The 19772-nt window shown below is 41.9% G+C and overlaps 1 protein-coding gene across 1 annotated transcript in view; it reads left to right on the forward strand.

The window, feature by feature from the left end:
- C10H12orf75 (chromosome 10 C12orf75 homolog) overlaps positions 1 to 19772 on the forward strand; it is a 41377-nt gene that overhangs the window by 12399 nt on the left and 9206 nt on the right. Inside the window, exon 2 of the mRNA XM_023192953.2 lies at positions 6758 to 6782. Within this exon, the coding sequence (XP_023048721.1) occupies positions 6758 to 6782 (25 nt within the window). The remainder of the gene's footprint in view (positions 1 to 6757; positions 6783 to 19772) is intronic.

The raw sequence follows: 19772 nt of genomic DNA on the forward strand, positions 1-19772 counted from the left end.
CGCTGGTTCTTTTGCGCCCGCTCGGCTGGTCTTAGAAAAACAAGACACTGCCTTGTAGGATTTGACTTTGCTCCTCCTTTGTCTTCCACCATGACTCTGAGGCCTCCGCAGCCATGTGGAACTGGAGTCAATTAAACCTGTTTCCTTTATAAATTACCCAGTCTAGGGTATGTCTTTATTAGCAGTGTGAGAACAGACTAATACATCCAGTTATTTTGAGGTTTTCGTAGGAGCTGTGGTTTGAATGTGTTCCCCAGCATGTGTTGGAAATTTAATCCCCAATGCAGTAGTGTTGGGAGATAGGGCCTAATAAGAAGTGAGTAGGGCTTGAGGGCTCTGCTCCCATGAATGGATTAATGTGTTTAATCATCAGTAAACTGGGGGATGAATGGAGTGGGTTGGTTATTGAGAGTGGGTTGGTTTTTGAGAGAGTGGGTTGGTTACTGAGAGAGTGGGTTGTTATAAAAGCAAGTTTGGCGCCTTCTTGCTGTCTTGCTGTCTTGCCCTTCTGCCTTCCCATATGGGATGAAGCAGCATAAAGGCCCTTACCAGATGTGGGCCCCTCAATCTTGGACTTCCCAGCCTCTAGACTGTAAGAAATAAATTTTACTTTCGTTGTAAATTATCTGATCTGTGGTATTCTGTAACAGCAACACAAAAAAGGACCAAGACGCAAGCATGATTGGTTAAATCCTTGGCCACTGGTAATTAACTCAATCTCCAGCCTCTCTTCTCTCTCTGCAGGTGACAGGGTGGAGCTCAATGTTCCAAGCTTCTAATCAAGGCTTGGTCTTTCTAGCAGACAGCCCCCATCCTGAAGCCATATAGGGCTTGGCCAAGAGTCATATCATTAGAAGCCTCACAGAGAGGCTCCTGTCACTCATCACTCAGGAAATTCCATGGGTTTTAGGAGCTCTGTTCCAGGAACCAGGGACAAAGACCAAATATCTTATGATGAAACCACAATACCAGATTAAGTTTTCTGAATGTTTGAATAGATTGGGTTTGCTATGCATTTTTAATTAATTGAGACTTCTGTCATTGAGACTCATGAAAAAAATGTTAAAATCTTCAGAAGTGTAGAAAGTAAAAGCTAAACACAGCCAAGGTGAGAAGTGATACTGTAAACAACCAACAGTGATGGAAATGTCCTTCCTTATTTTCTATTTACAATCACTTTTTGTTACTGAAACTGCATATAATACTTTCCTGAGAACAAACCTTTCCCCTCTCCATTTTTAGGAAGATATTTAAAATTATGATTATCATTTCTACAGTTTTGGGAAATAGTCATTAAATCTTTTGACCCCCCTCCCCCCCAAATTATAATAGTCTCTGTCTATTTTTTGGTGTGTTTTTTTCCCCACAAGAAGCATTGTTACCTTTTTTTTTCATTTCTACTTCTCCTGAGGCCTAGGCCCATTGTATTAACCCACCAAGGTTATGTTTAAACAGTAAGGAGCCAGTTTGACAGGGGGTCAGTTTGAAGTGGTATTAGGATGAATGCTGTGTCCTTGTGGTCTGGAAAAAAATAGATGTAACATTATACATATTTGTTTAATAAATGATAAAGCATACGAACCACAGATACAGTTGAAAGCAAAAGGGATCTTGCCACCATCTAATTTTGATCAAAGCACTTTTTGCATAATTACTTCGATTAGGGATTGCCATTTGGTTAATTACAATAAATATATAAGTGAAGTATGATTAAAAGGTTGCAGTGAGGGTAATTTTATTTTATTTCTGATCATTCTATGATTTTATACTTTTGCAGGACAAATTTACGCTTTGCATTTTACATACTGAGGTACTCTGATAGTTTTGTTCAGGGTTTCCAACATTTGCAACCCTTTTTTTTTTTCTTTTGGGAAGTTGTGTGTTAGGGAGTCATATTGTCATTACCCTGGTTACAGGCTTCTGAATAACCACCATGTTACCTTGCTTCTAAGATGCACATTTTCTCCCCTGTTAAAAAATGGAGCACATTTTACAATCATACACACACACACACACACACACACACACTCTTCATGGAGTGTTTCTGACTTTTTTGCCCCACACCTACCATTGCAGTTATTGTGTTGATGATGCCCTTTCAAATGAGGGCTGTTTTAGAACAGAGGGAATGGTCTGTTGACTTTGTTTCAAATGGTGGCACCACGCATCTCTCTTGGGCCTGCTGGGATGTTAAATGGTGAGCCCAGCAGGGAAGAGGCCCTTGATGGTGCCCATAGCTTAGTGTAATCAAGGTGAAATGGATGGAGAGTTCTTGATGTTGATTAAAATAAGCACTGAATGCACAACATGTGGCCATTTGTAAACTCATTTCTCATTTCACACATATTACTGTGCTTTGCCTTCGTAGCTGCATTTGTTGACCCAGTAAGTCCTCATTTACTAGATGCTGAAACAAAGTGATTTAGTGACTGTCAGACAAACATTGGAGCAGGGACCCGACTCCCGTCATCTGCCTTCTGATTCCATGCTGTTCCTACCCATCCCCCTGCTGCCATCCCTGAGATGTAGCAGGGCAGCCTTGGCCACTCTCTTCTTCCTGTGGATTGTACTAGATCGCCCCTCGTCTTTAAATGTTGAGGACTCAGCCGGGTGTGGTGGCTCATGTCTGTAATCCCAGCACTTGGGGTGGCCAAGGCGGGTGGATCACTTGACGTCAGGAGTTCAAGACCAGCATAGCCAACATGGAGAAACCCTATCTCTACTAAAAATACAAAAAAAATTAGCTGGGTGTTGTAACCGGTGCCTGTAATCCCAGCTACTCGGGAGGCTGAGGCAGGAGAGTAGCTTGAACCCAGGAAGCAGAGGTTGTGGTGAGCCGAGATTGCGCCACTGCCCTCTAGCTTGGGCAACAGAGTGAGACTCCATCTCAAAAAAAAAAAAAAAAAAAAATATTGAGGACTCATGGTCCACATTATAATCATTGTTTTCTTCCCTCTGTAAGACTTGCAGAATCAAAGGCTCACCTCTGGCTCTCCCTTCCCCTGACTACAGCAAAACCCAAACACATTCTTTATCCTTTTCCACAAAAATAAAAAAGAAAAGCTAAAAAGGTAATATTTTCTTTTTAGATGTAAACTGAAAATTCTAAGCCCCCCCAACTGATTAAATGGACCCCTCCTCTTGGCCAAGGTCATTCCTAAGTTAACCTGAAAAACCAGTTCAGGCCATGATGGAAGTGGGGATTGGACATGCCTCATTATACCCTCTTCCCTTTGAAATTCAGGCACAACCCATCAGCATTTAACATTAAAACAGACCTTAATAAGACTGACAAAGCAGACTCTTTGTAGCAATAAGATACCAACATGACAGCAGGCTCTAAAAGAAGTCCGGCCGGGTGTGGTGGCTCATGCGTGTAATCCTAACACTTTGGGAAGCTGAGGCGATTGAATTGCCTGTGCTCAGGAGTTTCAGACCAGCCCGGGCAACATGGTGAAACCCTGTCTCTATTAAAAAATACAAAGATAAGCCAGGCGTGGTGGTGCACTCCTGTAATCCCAGCTACTCGTGAGGCTGAGGCAAGAAAATAGCTTGAACCCAAGAGGCGGAGGTTGCAGTGAGCCAAGATGGCACCACTACACTCCAGCCTGGGTGACAGCATGAGACTCCAAAATCAAATTAAAAAAAAAAAAACAAAAACAAAGTATTTTACCCTAAAATATATTTCTTTGATGTGTTTTGAAATGGCTAAGCAAAGTTGTCACTTGAGAGGAAAATCTATATTCTGTAGAGAAATTCTCTTTCCTTTCCAGGTCTTTTTCCTGGTCTAGGAGAGAATTAGTGTCTGGCAGCTTTTTTGTTTTGTTTTTTTGTTTTTTGTTTTTGTTTTTGTTTTTTGAGACAGAGACTTGCTCTGTTGCCCAGGCTGGAGTGCAGTGGTGCAATCTCAACTCAATGCAACCTTTGTCTCCCGGGTTCAAGCAATTCTCCTGCCTCAGCCTCCCAAGTAGCTGGGATTATAGGCGCCTACCACCATGCCTGGGTAATTTTTGTATTTTCTTTTTAGTAGAGACAGGGTTTCACTATGTTGGCCAGGCTGGTCTTGAACTCCTGACCTCAGGTGATCCGCCTACCTCAGCCTCCCAAAGTGCTGGAATTACAAGCGTGAGCCACGGCGTTGGCCTGGCACCTTTTTAAGTCTGATAAGAAACATTTAAAGGAGCTTCATTGGCAAAATAAAACCTTGGTCTCCACAATCTCTAAAATCAGACAATTCCAGGAATCAATTGATTCCAGATCTTTAAATAAACTCTTGCAACCAGTTACCAATCAGGAAATCTTGGAATCCACCTGTGACCTGGAAACAACCCTCCCCCCATGCCCCCACCACCTTTGAGTTGTCCTGGACCAAACCAGTGTACATGGTCTAGGTATCCATTGGCGTCTTATGTCTCCCCACAACATGTGAAACCAAGCTGTAGCCTGGGCACCTTCGGCACATGTTCTCCAGACCTTCTGAGGCTGTGTCACAGGCTTTCCTTAACCTTGGCAAAATAAACTAAATTGATTGAGACCTATCTCAATATTTTTTGATTTACGTAGATTGTCTTATAGATTCTCATGCTTGACTCTAAAATAAAACGTTCATTTTCACGGGTTTATGGTGGCACTAATCTTTTGTTTATTTATTTTTTCTATCAAAAACACTCTATGTTGGCAGTTTTTCCTATGTTAAGACTTTTTTTTAAGTTTAGGATTTTTTGGTTTAATAATCTCTGATTCTAAAGCAGTTTATATAATTTTAACAGTAATGGTGGCACAGAAATGTTTTTCCCTGAAGAAAGGAACTAAATTTATTGCGAAGTTTAGGTTTAGTCAAAGCCTTGAAAGAATTTGTTTGAGACATAGCCTCAATTATCTTTAGGATCAGCTTTTAATTTGCAGTATTACAGATGCAAAATGAATATCATTGTTGGATTGTTTTTGCAATTTGGCAATAATTCCCCCACAGACTTATTTACTTACTTTGTAGCTCATCTTCCTTTATTCTTATACCTCTGTGACTGTGCAGAAATTATTTTAATTTCTATTTAATATATATCAAAATTGAAATATTAACTTAAGTGTGACGTCTAATAACTTAGTGTGCTATTTTTATGTGCCAACTTTGTGTTAAGTGTTTACATTGTCTTTTTACACATTGTCTTTTTAAATCTTCACAATAACCTTTGAGAAAGATACTCTCTTACCCTCATTTGACATAAGGGAAGTGAGGTTTTAAGAGGTTAAAGGATGTTAAATACCGTCTATCTTGTAAAAGTTGGAACCAAGTACTGTGCCTCCTGGATAAAGATATTGGGAGGAGGAAATGTGGGCAGAGAATCTGTGAGAAGTAATGGGGATGGGCACCGGAAGAGATGGGCTTTTTCACATGGGTGGTGTATTAGGGTTCTCCAGAGGGACAGAACTAATAGGACAGACAGATATATATATATATATGCAGGAGAGTTTATTAAGGAGTATTGACTCACATGATCAGGTGAAGTTCCACAATAGGCCGTCCGCAAGCTGAGGAGCAAGGAAGCCAGTCCGAGTCCCAGAACCTCAAAAGTAGGGAAGCCACCAGTGCAGTCTTCAGTCTATATAGCTCAAGGCCCATGAGCCCCTGGCAAACTACTGGTCTAAGTCCAAGAGTCCAAAAGCTGAAGGACATGGAGTCCGATGTTCGAGGGCAGGAGGCATCCAGCATGGGAAACAGATGAAGGCCATAAGACTCAGCAAGTCTGCTCTTTGCACCTTCTCCTGCCCGCTTTATTCTAGCTGCGCTGGCAGCTGATTAGATGGTGCCCACCCAGATTAACAGTGGGTCTGCCTCTCCTGGTCCACTAACTCAAATGTTAATCTTTTTTGGCAACACCCTCACAGACACACCTAGGAATAATACTTTGCATTCTTCAGTTCAATCAAGTAGACACTCAGTATTAACCATCACAGGTGGGAAGCCAATGGGAGCAGAGTTAAGAGACACATGTGACTCTTTTTGGAAATAAGCTCGTGTCTTTGAGGCTTCCTAATTCATTTAGCTCATTGCTTGCATTGGTGCAGTTTGACTTAACCATGCCATGCAGACATCAACTTAGAAGGTGTGTGGCTTAGGAAAAAAAATGTTTCTCGAAGTCTGCCAGTTTTGAAATTCATAAAATGGGAAGTTGGGTTAACATGATCTGTAAAATCTTTCTGAGAACTGGCACTGTGTAATTTGCAGGAATTCTTAAAGATGGGTGGAATAGATTCCAAAGCTAAGATTTGAAGCCTAAACTAAATTTGAAATTTAAGATTGGAATTTGAGGCCGGGTAATCCTAGCACTTTGGGCAATCAAGGTGGGAGGATTGCTTGAGCCCAGGAGTTGGAGAGCAGCCTGGGCAACATGGTGAAACCCCATCTCAAGGAAAATTGCAAAAATTAACCAGGCATGGTGGTGTGCACCTGTATTCTGAGCTACCCAGGAGGCTGAGGTGCGAGGATCACTTGAGCCCAGGAGGCAGAGGTTGCAGTGAGCCGAGATTGCATCACTGTACTCCAGCCTGGGCAACAAAGTGAGACTGTGTCTGGAAAAAAAAAAAAAAAAGATTTGAATTTTATGATTTTCTGCCCTCCTTTCTCTGTTTTTGAAAAATTTTTTAAACCCATTTTCTTGTCTCTTCAGGAATATTACTATATTTTGGTTAGGTATTAGACAACATTTTTGTAGCAATACTATCACACCAATACAAACCTATCTTCTTTTTTCTCTAGGCCCTGCAGGAGCAGCCAAAGATGTGTAAGTATTGAATATTAATGATTTTATAAGCTGTCTTTCTGAGGAAGTTGCTGTTTTTCATGATTATGACATTTAGATCTCTGTGGGTATGACTGAAAAGACATGGAAATACTTTGTATATAATGCACATGTCAAGATGATCATTTGGTTGTAACTAAAGTACTATTTGGAGAACGTTCTTTGTGCTTTTCATAGCTGGGCACTTTAACTCAGGATCTTAAGAAGGGGAAATGTTGAATTGTGTTTCCATCCCAACTTGTGTAGAGTTGTTTTTTTTTTTTTTTAGTTAAAAGCAAGTGATTGTAGGAGAAACAAGCACGTAAGCTCCTATGACTATGCAGTGTTTTAGAGTTAGCTAAAACACTGGAAAGGGAGGAAAGACTGGGACCAAGCAGTTACCAAGTACACATTGAATTTTTTTAAAGTTGATAACTAGATATTCAAATGAATATATAGGGCCGTTCAACATAGTCACCATTGAGCTATCTTTAGAGCACAGTACATTTAATAATGGGCATCTCCCTGTGGAGAGATTGGGAGCTCAGGAGCATTCGGGATTTCCATGCCCCCTCTCTCTGCAGCCTCCTGCCTCTAATCTAGCTATAGCAAGGACACTGCAGCAGTTCACTCTTTAAGAGGATTTCTGGTTACCCAGTGAAGGGTGGGATCAACTGTCCCACCCAAAACTGGGTTGGATGTCAAGCCTGATTCACCACATCTCAGGAGGGTGCAGAAAGATGTATTACTCACATGAGGCTTTCTCGGGAGAGCAGGGCAGCCATCCAGACGGGTCTGGTTTTTATTTTGGTTGGAGAATGGGCTGGGCAGAGGCTACTTATGAATGGGCAGAGGTTTGATCTTCCTGCTGGCACAGGGAAGAATTGCCCCCACTTTCTTATTGGCTTACACAGATGTGGGGTGAAAGGGGAGTGATGGGGCTCAAAAACCATCCATGGTCAAATATCAAAGATAGGGCCAGGTGCAGTGGTTGGTGCATGCCTATAATCTGAGCACTTTGGGAGGCCAAGGTGGGTGGATCACTTGAGGTCAGGAGTTCAAGACCAGCCTGGCCAACATGGTGAAACCCTGTCTCTACTAAAAATACAAAAAATTAGCCAGGCGTGGTGGCGGGCCCCTGTAATCCTAGCTACTTGGGAGGCTGAGGCAGGAGAATTGCTTGAACTGGGAAGGTGGAGGTTGCAGTCAGCCGAGATCACACCACTGTACTCCAGACTGGGTGACAGAGCCAGACTCTATCTCAAAAAAAAGAAAAAAAAAAGAATCAGACTTTATTTCTTACTACAAAGAATTTAGAGAAGATGAGAATGGGATTGTAAAGCTTTCTGGGAATTAAGTATTTGAATATGCATTTTTAAAATTAGGACTTTAGATACAAAGGAAGCAGTAGTCGATGGCTTCTAGCTCCTGGCTGCTGTGTTGGAGTTTATTACCCAAACTTTTAGCAACAGTGAGTTCTGCACCCTGACCGTATTCCTATTATTGCAATATTTCGGTCTCCTTCAGTCTCTCCCTTTAGTTTCTATATGTGTTGCCAGATTAATTTTCCTCAAGCACCGCCCTGCACTTGTGTAGGACCACTGCTCAAAACCTTCCAATTATTCCCATCGTCCTCTGGACTGAACCCAGAATTTATTAGGAATAGGAAGAGCATTTATGTTTTAGCCTCAAACTGACTGGCTCGCATGGCGCGGGAGGAGATCCTGCAGTGGGCAGCGAGCAGAGCCCAGGGCTGGGAGGGCTGTGCAGAGCTGCTCTAGGCCACTGTTCTCAGGGGCTCCTGCGACCTCATGCTTCTTGCTCCTGTCATTGTGTTTTGTTTTACTGTGCCCACTGCCTGGAATGGCCCTTTCCCTTTCTGTTTATAGAAATGCCATCTGTTCTGCAGGGCTTGTGTGTTATCCTTCGTGAGAAGTATTTCCTGGCTCTCCCAGCTGCATAGCATGTCTTTCTCCTCAGAGCCTTCACAGCATTTTGGACCTTTCTTGTGAGGCATTGTGTTGCATTTATATCGTAGTTCTTCACATGCTTGTCTTTTCTCCCTTGGGGATTGAGAGTGGGGAAATGCCTTACCCATTTTATTGTGCTCTAGAGTTATTCATGTCGTGCTTTGATCATAGTTTGTGTTGAATAAATAGTTGTGGAATCAGTTCCCTCATTGCTCTTCGAGGACGGAGTGATTTCATGACATCTTTCTTTTTCTAATAAAATTTAGTGATGATTTTGTCAACAGAATTAACTGTTCCAGGATGTGAGATGCCATGTAACTACTAAACTATTTCACTATTTAAAATCCTGAATTCTTCAGATTTAGGTTTTCTATGACTGTACCTCATTCTGTGTCCTATAACTTTAAAATAAAGTACTTTATTAAATAAATGACCTTTTAAAAACAAATGCAGTCAATTTAACTGGAAAAAGTTAAAGAACATTATAATACTACTTTTCCTTACACAAAAGGTATATTCAAACATGTTCAATTTTTTAACTGGAAGCGATAGATTTATAAATCTTGACTATAATATTAGGTGATGCCATGAATGAATGACAAGCTAAGAAATTAAGATGACTTAATTTTTTTTTTATGCACATTAAATTTTTGAAAATCTAAACAGACTGATCCCGAACCAGAACTGGCCAAAGTAATAGAATAAGTATTGAGAGTAAAGAACTGTGAAAAGGGGAAACACAATATTATGTAGACCACAGAAAAGTCTTTGTGGGAAAATGGTAGTTATTTTTGGAAGCCAGAAATACTATATATTAAAAAAATCAATTCTCTAGGAAAGGTCTGCAATTTTTACTACTACTCCTTTTTCTTATTTATTTGCTGCTTTCCATAGGTGAGAAGTCAGTATATAATAACAAGTAAAATGATGTATCTGTCCTGAAGTAGGTCACTGTCTACTAGGGACCAAAATACAGTGTGGTAAGTGCTAATTATTCCAATATTCAGAATTTAATGCTGGTCTTGGAATTGAAGGATGAACAAGAGTTCATGCAGAAAAGGGGAAAAATGGCAACCCAGGGCAGAGGACAAGCATGAAAAAAGGCATGGGAGTGCAAGAAGACAGTAGGTCTGAGAACAGCCAACCAGGTGGTGTCCCCTGGAGCCTGTGGTACAGTCTGGGCAGAAGTGAAAGATGAGGTTGATGGGCAGGCCTGGCTTGTGAAGGGCCTTGGGTGCAAGGCCAATAATTGTGCTTGGTTTTTTTTATGCATTCAAGGGCTGATAGAGATTTTAAGGTGGAGGAATTAAATGATTATGTTTGAGTTTTAGGGCAGTAACACCCAAAGCAATGTGACACATGGGATGAGGGAGGGCGTAGGCACAGAGGAATAATGGAAGTGAGGCTACAAGAGGGTCAGATGGCAGAGGGAAAGAAGAGATCATGCAAACAAGGTGCATTAGAAAATGCAATTTTGTTTAAGATTTGTTTAATGACTTAATGGGGGAAGAAAAGGAAAAAAAAAACTACCATATCTGAGGATAATGCTGCAGTCAAACTTGAGCCAAGGGAAGAGATGGCTGATAGTCCAAAGAGGTCACAGGGGCTGAAGGAGGAAGGGAAGTCATTGCGTGTGTCATGATGGCCACGTTGGTCACCCTGGGGACTGTAGTTTCAGTTGAGCAGTGTGAATGATAACCAAGTCAAAGTGGAAGTGAGCCAGGTGCGAGGAAGTGGAGAGAGTGATGTGGGTCTTTGGTTTTATGCTGCTTGGCAGTAAGGAATGGAGGGATGTTGGTGGCTTTAAGAGGAGGCCAAATTTCAAAATATACTGTTATAAAAAGAATACCAAGGAAATTTGGAAAGTACAGGAAAGTATTTTCTAAGAGAAAAATTCAGTTAGAATACCAGAGACAATCATTATGAACATTTTACACTTTTCTTCAAGTGTTTTTTGGTTATTTGTTTCTGCTCAATTGTGAGTGTGGTTGATTTTGTGTATTGAAGTTTGTTTTTCCTTTTGTCTTTTTTTTAAAATTATTTTTTGGCATGGAGGAGGCATGGATATTGCTGTAGGCTAAAAGACAGGAACCAGGAGAGTAAGAAAAAACTGATGGTAGTTTGGGGAGTGGGTTTTTCTCTGGTAGTGGAGAGAATAACGATGTACCTAGATCCTACAACAGGCTAGAGAACTCAAAACCTAGCTAGGTTCACCTTCAAAACTTGAAAGTATGGTTGACAATGTCTAGAAACTTCATCATCATAAGAAAAAGCCTACATGTGTGTCAGAAAACAAGCCTTTCTTTTCCTATCTTTCTGTCTCTTTGAAATTAAATCACAGTGCAGTAACACACTGAACAAAACAAACAAAAAAAGAAGTGAATTCAAGGTAATGACATTCGGCTGCTTTCACAAACCTGCGAACATCAACCATGTTCTTATTTTAGTGTGGCAGATTCTCAGCTACTTGGCACCAATAGGCTGCGTGGGATATTTTTGGTAGGAAATGGCAGAAGCCCAGTTTAAACTGGCCTAAACAAACAAACACAAAGGAATTTATTGGCATGTGGAGTGGAAAAGCTCCAGGGACTTGGCTGTAGTCACAGCTGGATCCAGGTGGTCAAACGACAGGAAGAAACTCTCTTCTCTGCTTTCATCTTCATTCTTAGGCAGCTTTCCTCAAGTGGTGACAAACAGGACCAGTTTATATCTTATCAGCTTAGTAATTCCTGTGGAAAAAACAACTTCTTTTTCCTTGTAGTTTGATCAAAAGTCCTAGGGCTGGGCTTTCCTGGCCGGTTGGGGTTGTGTTCCTGTCTCTGAATCAGTCAGTGGGCCAGGAGAATGTGGGGTTCTTATTGGCCAGGCTGCGGTCATGTGCTCACCACTGGAGCCAATCAGTATCATTAGCCCCCACCTAACCATATGGCTAACGAGCGGTGGTAGTTCCCCACAGAAAAATTGGGATGCCGTTACCAAAAAAAGGGGAGAAATTGTAAGTGGGCTGGCAGAAACAATTGGAATTTAATTGAAAACATTTTTTCTTTGTAGATCAATTTTCGTGTTCTTAAAAAAGTCTTGATTTAAAGTTTAAGCAATATTTATAAGAATATTATACCTATGTTTCAAATAAGAAACAGTATTAAATAAGTTGACTCAAATATAATATTTGCTGTTGAAAATAAAAAACTATAGCCACTCAATGTAAACAATGTAATTCAAATACTTCTTTCACTTCAAACATGTACAGTGAATTTTATTGAGATTCTTTCCTTGGCAGAGCTATTTTATTTTTATGGAAGGTAGCAAATATAAAGAAAAATATTTTGGAATGAAATAACATAAAACCCATTGGCAATTTGTTTTTGTTTTTGTGTTTGGAAAAAAGAAATGATGAATCTCTTATGTTGAGTTTCTTGGGATCCTTTATAAATTTCCCATGTCTAATGCACCATGTCAGCTGGGCCCTCTCTGCCCCTCATAGATACAGACCTGAGGGTGTCTGATGGGCTCTTTTCTCATCCATGTAGTAGGAGGCAAGGCTGTCTTCTGAGGGTGAAGAGGATGGGGTTGAAGTAGCATTGGAAAAGCCTGTTAGAAGCAGAGAGACCTGTGTTTAAAATTCCCTTCACCATTTACTAGCTGTGTCACATTGTGTCCTTAGTATAATTATCTGTGAAATTGGGATAATGTAATAATTGTGCAGGGTAATCATCTTCATCATCATCATTCTTACAGTAGTAGCTAATCTTTACTGAGGACTGTGCACCATACACTGATTTCCAGCATTTTCTGTACGTTATCTCCTTCCATACCCATGATAATCTGATGGACAGAATAATGATGTTTCATTTAACAGGTGAGGAGATGGGGAGCACAGAGGGCTGAAGTAACTGCTCGAGGGACAGATTACAAATACAGTATATTTAATATCCTAGGAAAATACTTGGCATCATGCTTGTTGCCCTGGTGAATGACAGCTAGAATTATTAGTTTAAAATGTTGTTGAAAAAATTTGGCAGGGCCTGTGACATAAATACTTGATGGCAGAAGACCTAGCATATTGAGGGCCTTGCTGTGGTTAGAAATCATATATTCCCATTGTTAGCCATGATGAGATTTTCCTTAGGTAGGACCCTGTGAAATAGGAGCAGGAAGAGAGAAAGCAGATGGACGGATTCATCCAGGGATGGAGAGGAATAGGTGGTGAACAGCAAGTGCTGCAGAAATATTTGACTGCAAGACGCATGCTAGGGAGAGAGGGAAAGGGAGGCACAAGGGGCTGATGGATGGGGAGGACGGGGAGGGATGGATGAACTGGAACTGATGATGCAGTAAGAAAGCAGGCTTCTTGGGAATGACGGGACTATCGAAAGGAAGATTTTTTTTTTCTACCTAGGGAGTGGGATTTTCTACTCTAAAATGTGGTAAAATTGTTCGAGGAAATAAGCTCCATGGAGCAGCCATGGGATTATGTTAACAGAGCAGCACAGAAGTTGTTGGGATAGAGGAAGTCAGCAAAATGTGAGGTGAGAGGTTGGATGGATGATTTTCATGAGTTTTTTTTTTTTAGGCAGAGTCTTGCTCTGTCGCCCAGGCTGGAGTGCAGTGGCACTATCTCAGCTCACTGCAACCTCTGCCTCCTGGGTTCAAGTGATTCTCCTGCCTCAGCTTCCCAAGTAGCTGGGACTACAGGCGTGTGCCACCACGCCTGGCTAATTTTTGTATTTTTAGTAGAGACAGGATTTCACCATATTGGCCACGCTGGTCCCGAACTCCTGACCTTGTGATCTGCCCACCTCGGCCTCCCAACTGCTGGGATTACATGTGTGAGCCACCGTGCCTGGCCGTTTTCATGGATTTTAAAATTGACCAAGATAATAGTGCTCAGAAGGAAAATCTCTGGGTCAGGGTCAAAATCTTTGGTGCACTGGGGACAGTTGTGGCAGGATTTAGGCTCCAGAGAGGAGAGGTTCTGAGTGAAAATGAAATGGTCCCACCTGTAAGAGCTGTGTGGGGGAGATGAGGAGCATGCTGGCTCCATCTCCTGTTAGGTGAGGCTGGGATAGGTGAGAACAACATGCATATTCTTGAGGTTTTGAGAAAAGTAGTGCCAGCAAGGAAAAGCAAAATTTCTTAAGGTAAGGAGATGAAGAGTGCACCCTTGCCTTATAGCAAATGATGCTTTTACAACCAATTCTGAAATAATTCCTAACACTGTGTGCCCCTTAGTAAGAGAATAACTAGGAGGAGAGCCGGAGAGGACAGGGAATTTGCAGACTGGCTCTTGATCCCTTGCTTCTGGACAAAGAGAAGTTGAAAGCATTCCTTTGAAGTGAATGTTACTCATGTTCTCCAGCCATACATGCTGGAAGAAAGAAAGGGACTAGTGTTGGCCAATGGGCTCATCCAGGGAGAGAGATCAAAAGAAAACTGTCCAAAGAAGTTTTGAAATTGGGAAGAAATGAATAATATTAAACATAGGCCAAAACAGCCAATGGTCAAACATAATTCATTGTGTAATTAAGGGTTTGCTAGAATGGATTGAAACCACCCCAAGGAGCAGGAACCATCATGAAAACATGTTATTAAGAAAATTAAATAATTTTATTTTATCTGGAGAATTGTAGTGTAGATGGAAGTAAACACAATCAATTAATAAACCTATTCCAGAAGGTTATCATGAATGGTAACTGGAAACAGATCAGGAAAACCATGGTCTCCAGGGTTTCCATATTCAATTTTTACTGTTTACGAATCAAAATAAGTTTAGCCTCTTTAGTGACACTGCAAATATGAAAAAGAAAAGACTACAGGCCTTTTTTTTTTTGTTTTGCTTTTTAGATCAGCTTTAATAAGAATAGCTATATATTTAGAACATTTTTCTTGATGAGTAAGTAAAAAATAAATCATTTCTTTGCCACATGACTTTGTTAATTCTGGAAGCCTAAGGGAAGTTAGAACTTTCTGAATTTTCAGGCAAGTTGTAGCAGGGATGACTCGGGAGATGCTGTTTCGAGTGGCTGGCTGCTACCTAACATTTGTCATCTGTATTTGTCCTTGATCATGACATGGGTCCATTATTTCACTGTTAAAATCTTTAGGTCACTTAGGATAGCTGTTTTATACAACCCAGAAACTAAGTAAATATAATGATGAAAAATTTTGACTACCACATATTACTAAGAAAAAGATAGAGATTCCTATTTTATATATTAACTTTGGATAAGGTTTCACTTAAAGTGATAGTTATTGATAAGATAAATCATAGTAATATAAAATGATGGTAAGGTTTAGGTGTTCCATACACATGTTTGGTTTTAAATAGGCATGCAAAAAATACATTAATTAAAAAAAAAGGCCAGGTCGGTGAAAGCCCACCCACCCCAAAGAGCAGCCACAGAGACGTGGTGGTTTTGGAGGCAGCCCACCTTCCAGAACCCCGACCTACAGGAAGGTGGGGCTTATTTATGATTAGAGAGACGTTCAGTGTCTGGTTCGTTCAGAAAAAGTCTGTTACCTTAGTGTAAAAGAGAAGGGTGCATAACTACCTAGAGAATCTGGATCAGCACTGCTATTCACCCTGAGAAGGGTAAGAAGAGCACCGGGCTGGTTTCAGCAAGTTCACAGTAAGTGAGCTAGAAGTGGAATTAATAGAAACTGTCAGACACAGGAAACCCAAAGCTATCCATGTGTAATCTGAGTTGCAGTGGTTGCCTTTGGTCAGTTGCTTTTATTTCTTCTTCCTTTTTCTTGCATGCCAAGTGTCAATCCAACTTCACTAAGGTACATATGACTGAACAGTATCTTACTCAACAAGAGTGAGTTGTGTTTAAACCGTTAACTGAGGATTTATCTTCTCAACAATCCCAAAAGACGTTGAAAGTGGGGAGAATATGAGTTACGGGGTCCACCTTGAGTAACACTTGTTTCTGCAAACAATTTTATTAACACTATGAGTGAAAGTCTGAGTCAGAGCCCTGTAAGTGTGTGACCTTAGGCTAGAAGATGATTATGGTACTCAATGGGTGACTTGATCCTCGACTCATTCTTTCTCCTTGATCACCTGTTCTTTGATAAAAGAAGCTACAGTTTTTGCTAACAAAAGACCTGATTTTAGTTGAATGCCCAGTGTATTTTCTGTGTGTGTGTGTGTGAGAGAGAGAGAGAGAGAGAGAGAGAGAAGAGGAGAGAGAGAGAGAGACACTTGCTCTGTTGCCCAGGCTGGAGTGCAGTGGTGCGATCATGACTCACTGTAACTTCGACCTCCCGGGCTCAGGCAGTCTTCCCATTTCAGCCTCCTGAGTAGCTGGGACTGCAGGTGCAAGCCAGCATGCCTGGCTATTTTATTTTGTATTTTTTTGAAGAGAAAGGGTCTCCCTTTGTTGCCCCAGCTGATCTTGAACTCCTGGGCTCAAGATATCTGTCTGCCTCGGCTGCCTGAAGTACTGAGATTACAGATGTAAGCCACTGTGCTGGGCTCAGTGAGTTTATTAAACCTGGTCCAAATTGGTGAATACATGTTCTGTGGTTCTTAGGGAACGTTCTTGTGGTTTAAAAGGTCTTATAGCTAGGCGTGGTGGCGCGTGCTTGTAGTCCCGGCCACTCATAAGGCTAAGGTGGGAGAATCACTTGAGCTGAGGAGTTCGAGACCAGTGTAGGCAACATAGTGAGACTCCATCTCTATAAAAACAAAAAAAATATACGTTAGCCAGGTGCGGGGTGTGCGCCTGTGGTCCCAGCTACTAGGGCGGCTGAGGTGGGAGCATCGCTTGAGCCTGAGAGGTTGAGGCTGCAGTGAGCTGTGATTGTGCCACTGCTATCCAGCCTAGGCTACAGAGCAAGACCCTGTCTCAGAAAAGAACAAAACAATAATAAAAAATAAATAAATACAGGGTTTTCCTGATAAGATGGTATTTGAGGTTATGATTAAAAAATATTTCACTCTTAGGTTTTTTCAAATGTTGCATTGCTTTCCACAAATTTTTCAAATGGTATAGATGATGAGAAACAACATTGTCTTGATACCAGAGAAAGCAATTTACCGATAGGTTTTCAAGTCATGCTTACCCTGGAAAAACGAGCTTATTACACAAGTTTATTCTTCAGAGTAGTGTCTCGTGTGTAACTAGAACATGGAATCACTGCTCAGTAAAATGAATGTAAATCCTTTAGTACTGGCTTCCTCCAGCACTCTTTGGACTCCAGAAGTCAGTCGTCCTAAGATTGGCTCTGGGCACAGATGTAAAGCAGATGTTGTTTCGATCAAACCCCAGCCCTTGGTTCCAGTCCCTTCCCTTGGGTCTTCCTTCCCCTTTCACTTCTCTAATGGACTTAATGTCTAGCACAGGTCCCCTAGCAAGAGCAGGATTTGTCTTGATGTGCCATGTGCTTGTTTCCAGATTACCCTTGATCCCTTGGTAATTTGGGCTAGTTTCTCTTCCCCTGCATTGGCACCAACGTTTGACTCCATGGTTGTGAAATTGGAGAAGTCCTGAGAAGCCTCAATTCTTGGGGCCAGGTCAGAAGAGGTGGGAGGGAAACTGGTAGAATTCACCTTTTACTTTTTGTTTTTAGGTGATTTGGTTTATGGCACCTGATCTCTTATCTCCTCTAACTCTGCATTTTGGTTCTCTTGGTATAAGCCTTATTTTCAAGGTTTCTTCCCCATTTATAGTAGATTAAGGTATATTCTTGTTGTCCCCAAGTTGCTTCTCTCCCATTTTCCAGTTTTTAGTGCGTTGGCTTGTGGGCGTCTGGGCATTGCTTCCTGAATTATGCCCTCCACCCCAGGAGGCTATTATTTAGAAGTGGATTACTACTGGCTGGGTGCAGTGGCTCACACCTGTAATCTCAGCACTTCGGGAGGCCAAGGCGGGAGGATCACTTGGGGTCAGGAGTTCAAGACCAGCCTGGCCAACATGGTGAGACCCTGTCTCTACTAAAAATACAAAAATTAGTCGAGTGTGGTGGTGTGTGCCAGTAGTCCCAGGTACTTGAGAGGCTGAGGTAGGAGAATCGCTTGAACCTGGGAGGCGGAGGTTGCAGTGAGCTGAGATCCCGCCACTGCACTCCAGTTGGGGCAACAGAGCTAGACTCCTTCTCCAGAAAAAAAAGTATATATTATGATTATACCATGAGAGATTTATCCTGGTTGCTGTTTGTCCACTTGCTCCTTTTCTGAGGGAGAAAGATTATGTTTAAACTGAGTTTGTAGAGGTATTTGGACCAATTAACTCCCAAAGAGTGTGATCGAGTGCAGCAACACAGCTTGATCTCTTTTCTAGTTTCAGCCACCGTGAATTGGCCTCGTCTTCACTTTGCTTATCTTCTCCAGCACAGAATAATTCAATCTCCAGGCCCTGCTCTCTGAGGGAAGATTCTAGAGGGTGAAGTCATCTCATTCCTTGCCCTTACTGATCTGCATTAGGACTGACTGCAGAGACTAGGGCCTTGCTGCCTCCTTCTGAGGACCTTCTGGGCCCTATCCATGGCTGCTGTTCTCACAGGGCTGGGGAGGGTATGGCTCTGTGTTCTGCTCTCCCTCCCCATTTCTTTCTCTGGTTTGGGGGACAAATGTTGCAGTTCATCAGCAGTCATCGCTGCAGACCATGCAGTGGTCACTGCCCTACAACTGGAGCTGTAGTGACCAGAAAAGAAAATAATCACATCCTTGGTGAAGAACGGAGTGGCTCATCCAGGAGCTTACGTGGCTGTGGATGTTCTGGCCTGAGCGTGACCATTTCCAGCAAGACATTCTGGATCCTCAGGGCTGAGGAAGGACCAGACACTATTTTTATAACTTCTGAAACCTAACAGATCTGAAATCTACGTGTGCCTACAGTGATGTGTACCTGTAAATGTAAAATGTATTTGCCTTAGATTTGAATGACATAAGCTACCTGTGGGCACCTCAGTTATCCCATGCCTGTCAGAAGCTCCTTTTGGCACTTAAGTGTCTAAGAAAATATTGACAAGTGCATTATTATAATTATTATTTTTTGAGATGGGGCCTTGCTCTTTCACCCAGGCTGGAGTGCAGTGGCATGATCTCAGCTCACTGCAACCACTGTCTCCTGTGCACAGGTGAACATCTGGGCTGCCTCATCTTAGATAGATCTTTTTTTTTTTTGAGACCGAGTCTGTCTCTATCGCCCAGCCTGGAGTGCAATGGCGCAGTCTGGGCTCACTGCAACCTCCGCCTCCCAGGTTCAAGTGATTATCCTGCCTCAGCCTCCCAAGTAGCTGAAATTACAGGCACACGTCACTATGCCCAATTAATTTTTGTATTTTTGGTAGAGACGGGGTTTCACCATGTTGGCCAGGCTGGTCTCAAACTCCCGACCTCAGGTGATCCGCCCGCCTCGGCCTCCCAAAGTGCTGGGATTAAAGGTGTGAGCCACTGTACCTGCCCTGTAGATTGTTTTAAGAAATCAACATACCTTTTTTACTCACAAGAGGGAGGCTCTTGTGATCCTTCGACTGCCACCTCCTGTAGCTGGGACCACAGGCGCATATCACCACACCTGGCTAATTTTATTTTATTTTCTGTGTTCTTAGTAGAGACGAGGTCTTGCTATGTTGCCCAGGCTGAAATTATTAAGGCAGGTAAAATCTTTCAAAATAAGGAGTTTTGTGGGGGGAAAAAGGTATGTTGATTCCTTAAAATGGTTTCCATATGGGGCACCCCCTGTGTTTGGATAGCCAGGGCATTATTCAAAACTTGAGAACTTGAGAACAAGGATTCAAATCCCAAAGACTTTAAGTTTCTTGTAAAAGTGTTGAGTGATAAAATAAATTTAACATCCCAGTTTTGAACAGCCAGAGGATGAAGTCCACTTCTCTTACCAAGAAATGACCTTTATTGAAATGAGTCCCCCGCACCAGAAGGTGTGCTTTTTAGACTATGGAGCCTAAAAGCCTAATAACCTAAGGCAATTGCATTGGCCTGTCAGGAGTTTGGCTTAACATGTCCGGACTTTCCTTTTACCAGGGTTCTTTATTGCTGTGTATTGACCCATTT

Source organism: Piliocolobus tephrosceles, chromosome 10, assembly GCF_002776525.5.
Source record: "Piliocolobus tephrosceles isolate RC106 chromosome 10, ASM277652v3, whole genome shotgun sequence".
Classification (NCBI taxonomy): Eukaryota; Metazoa; Chordata; class Mammalia; order Primates; family Cercopithecidae; genus Piliocolobus; species Piliocolobus tephrosceles.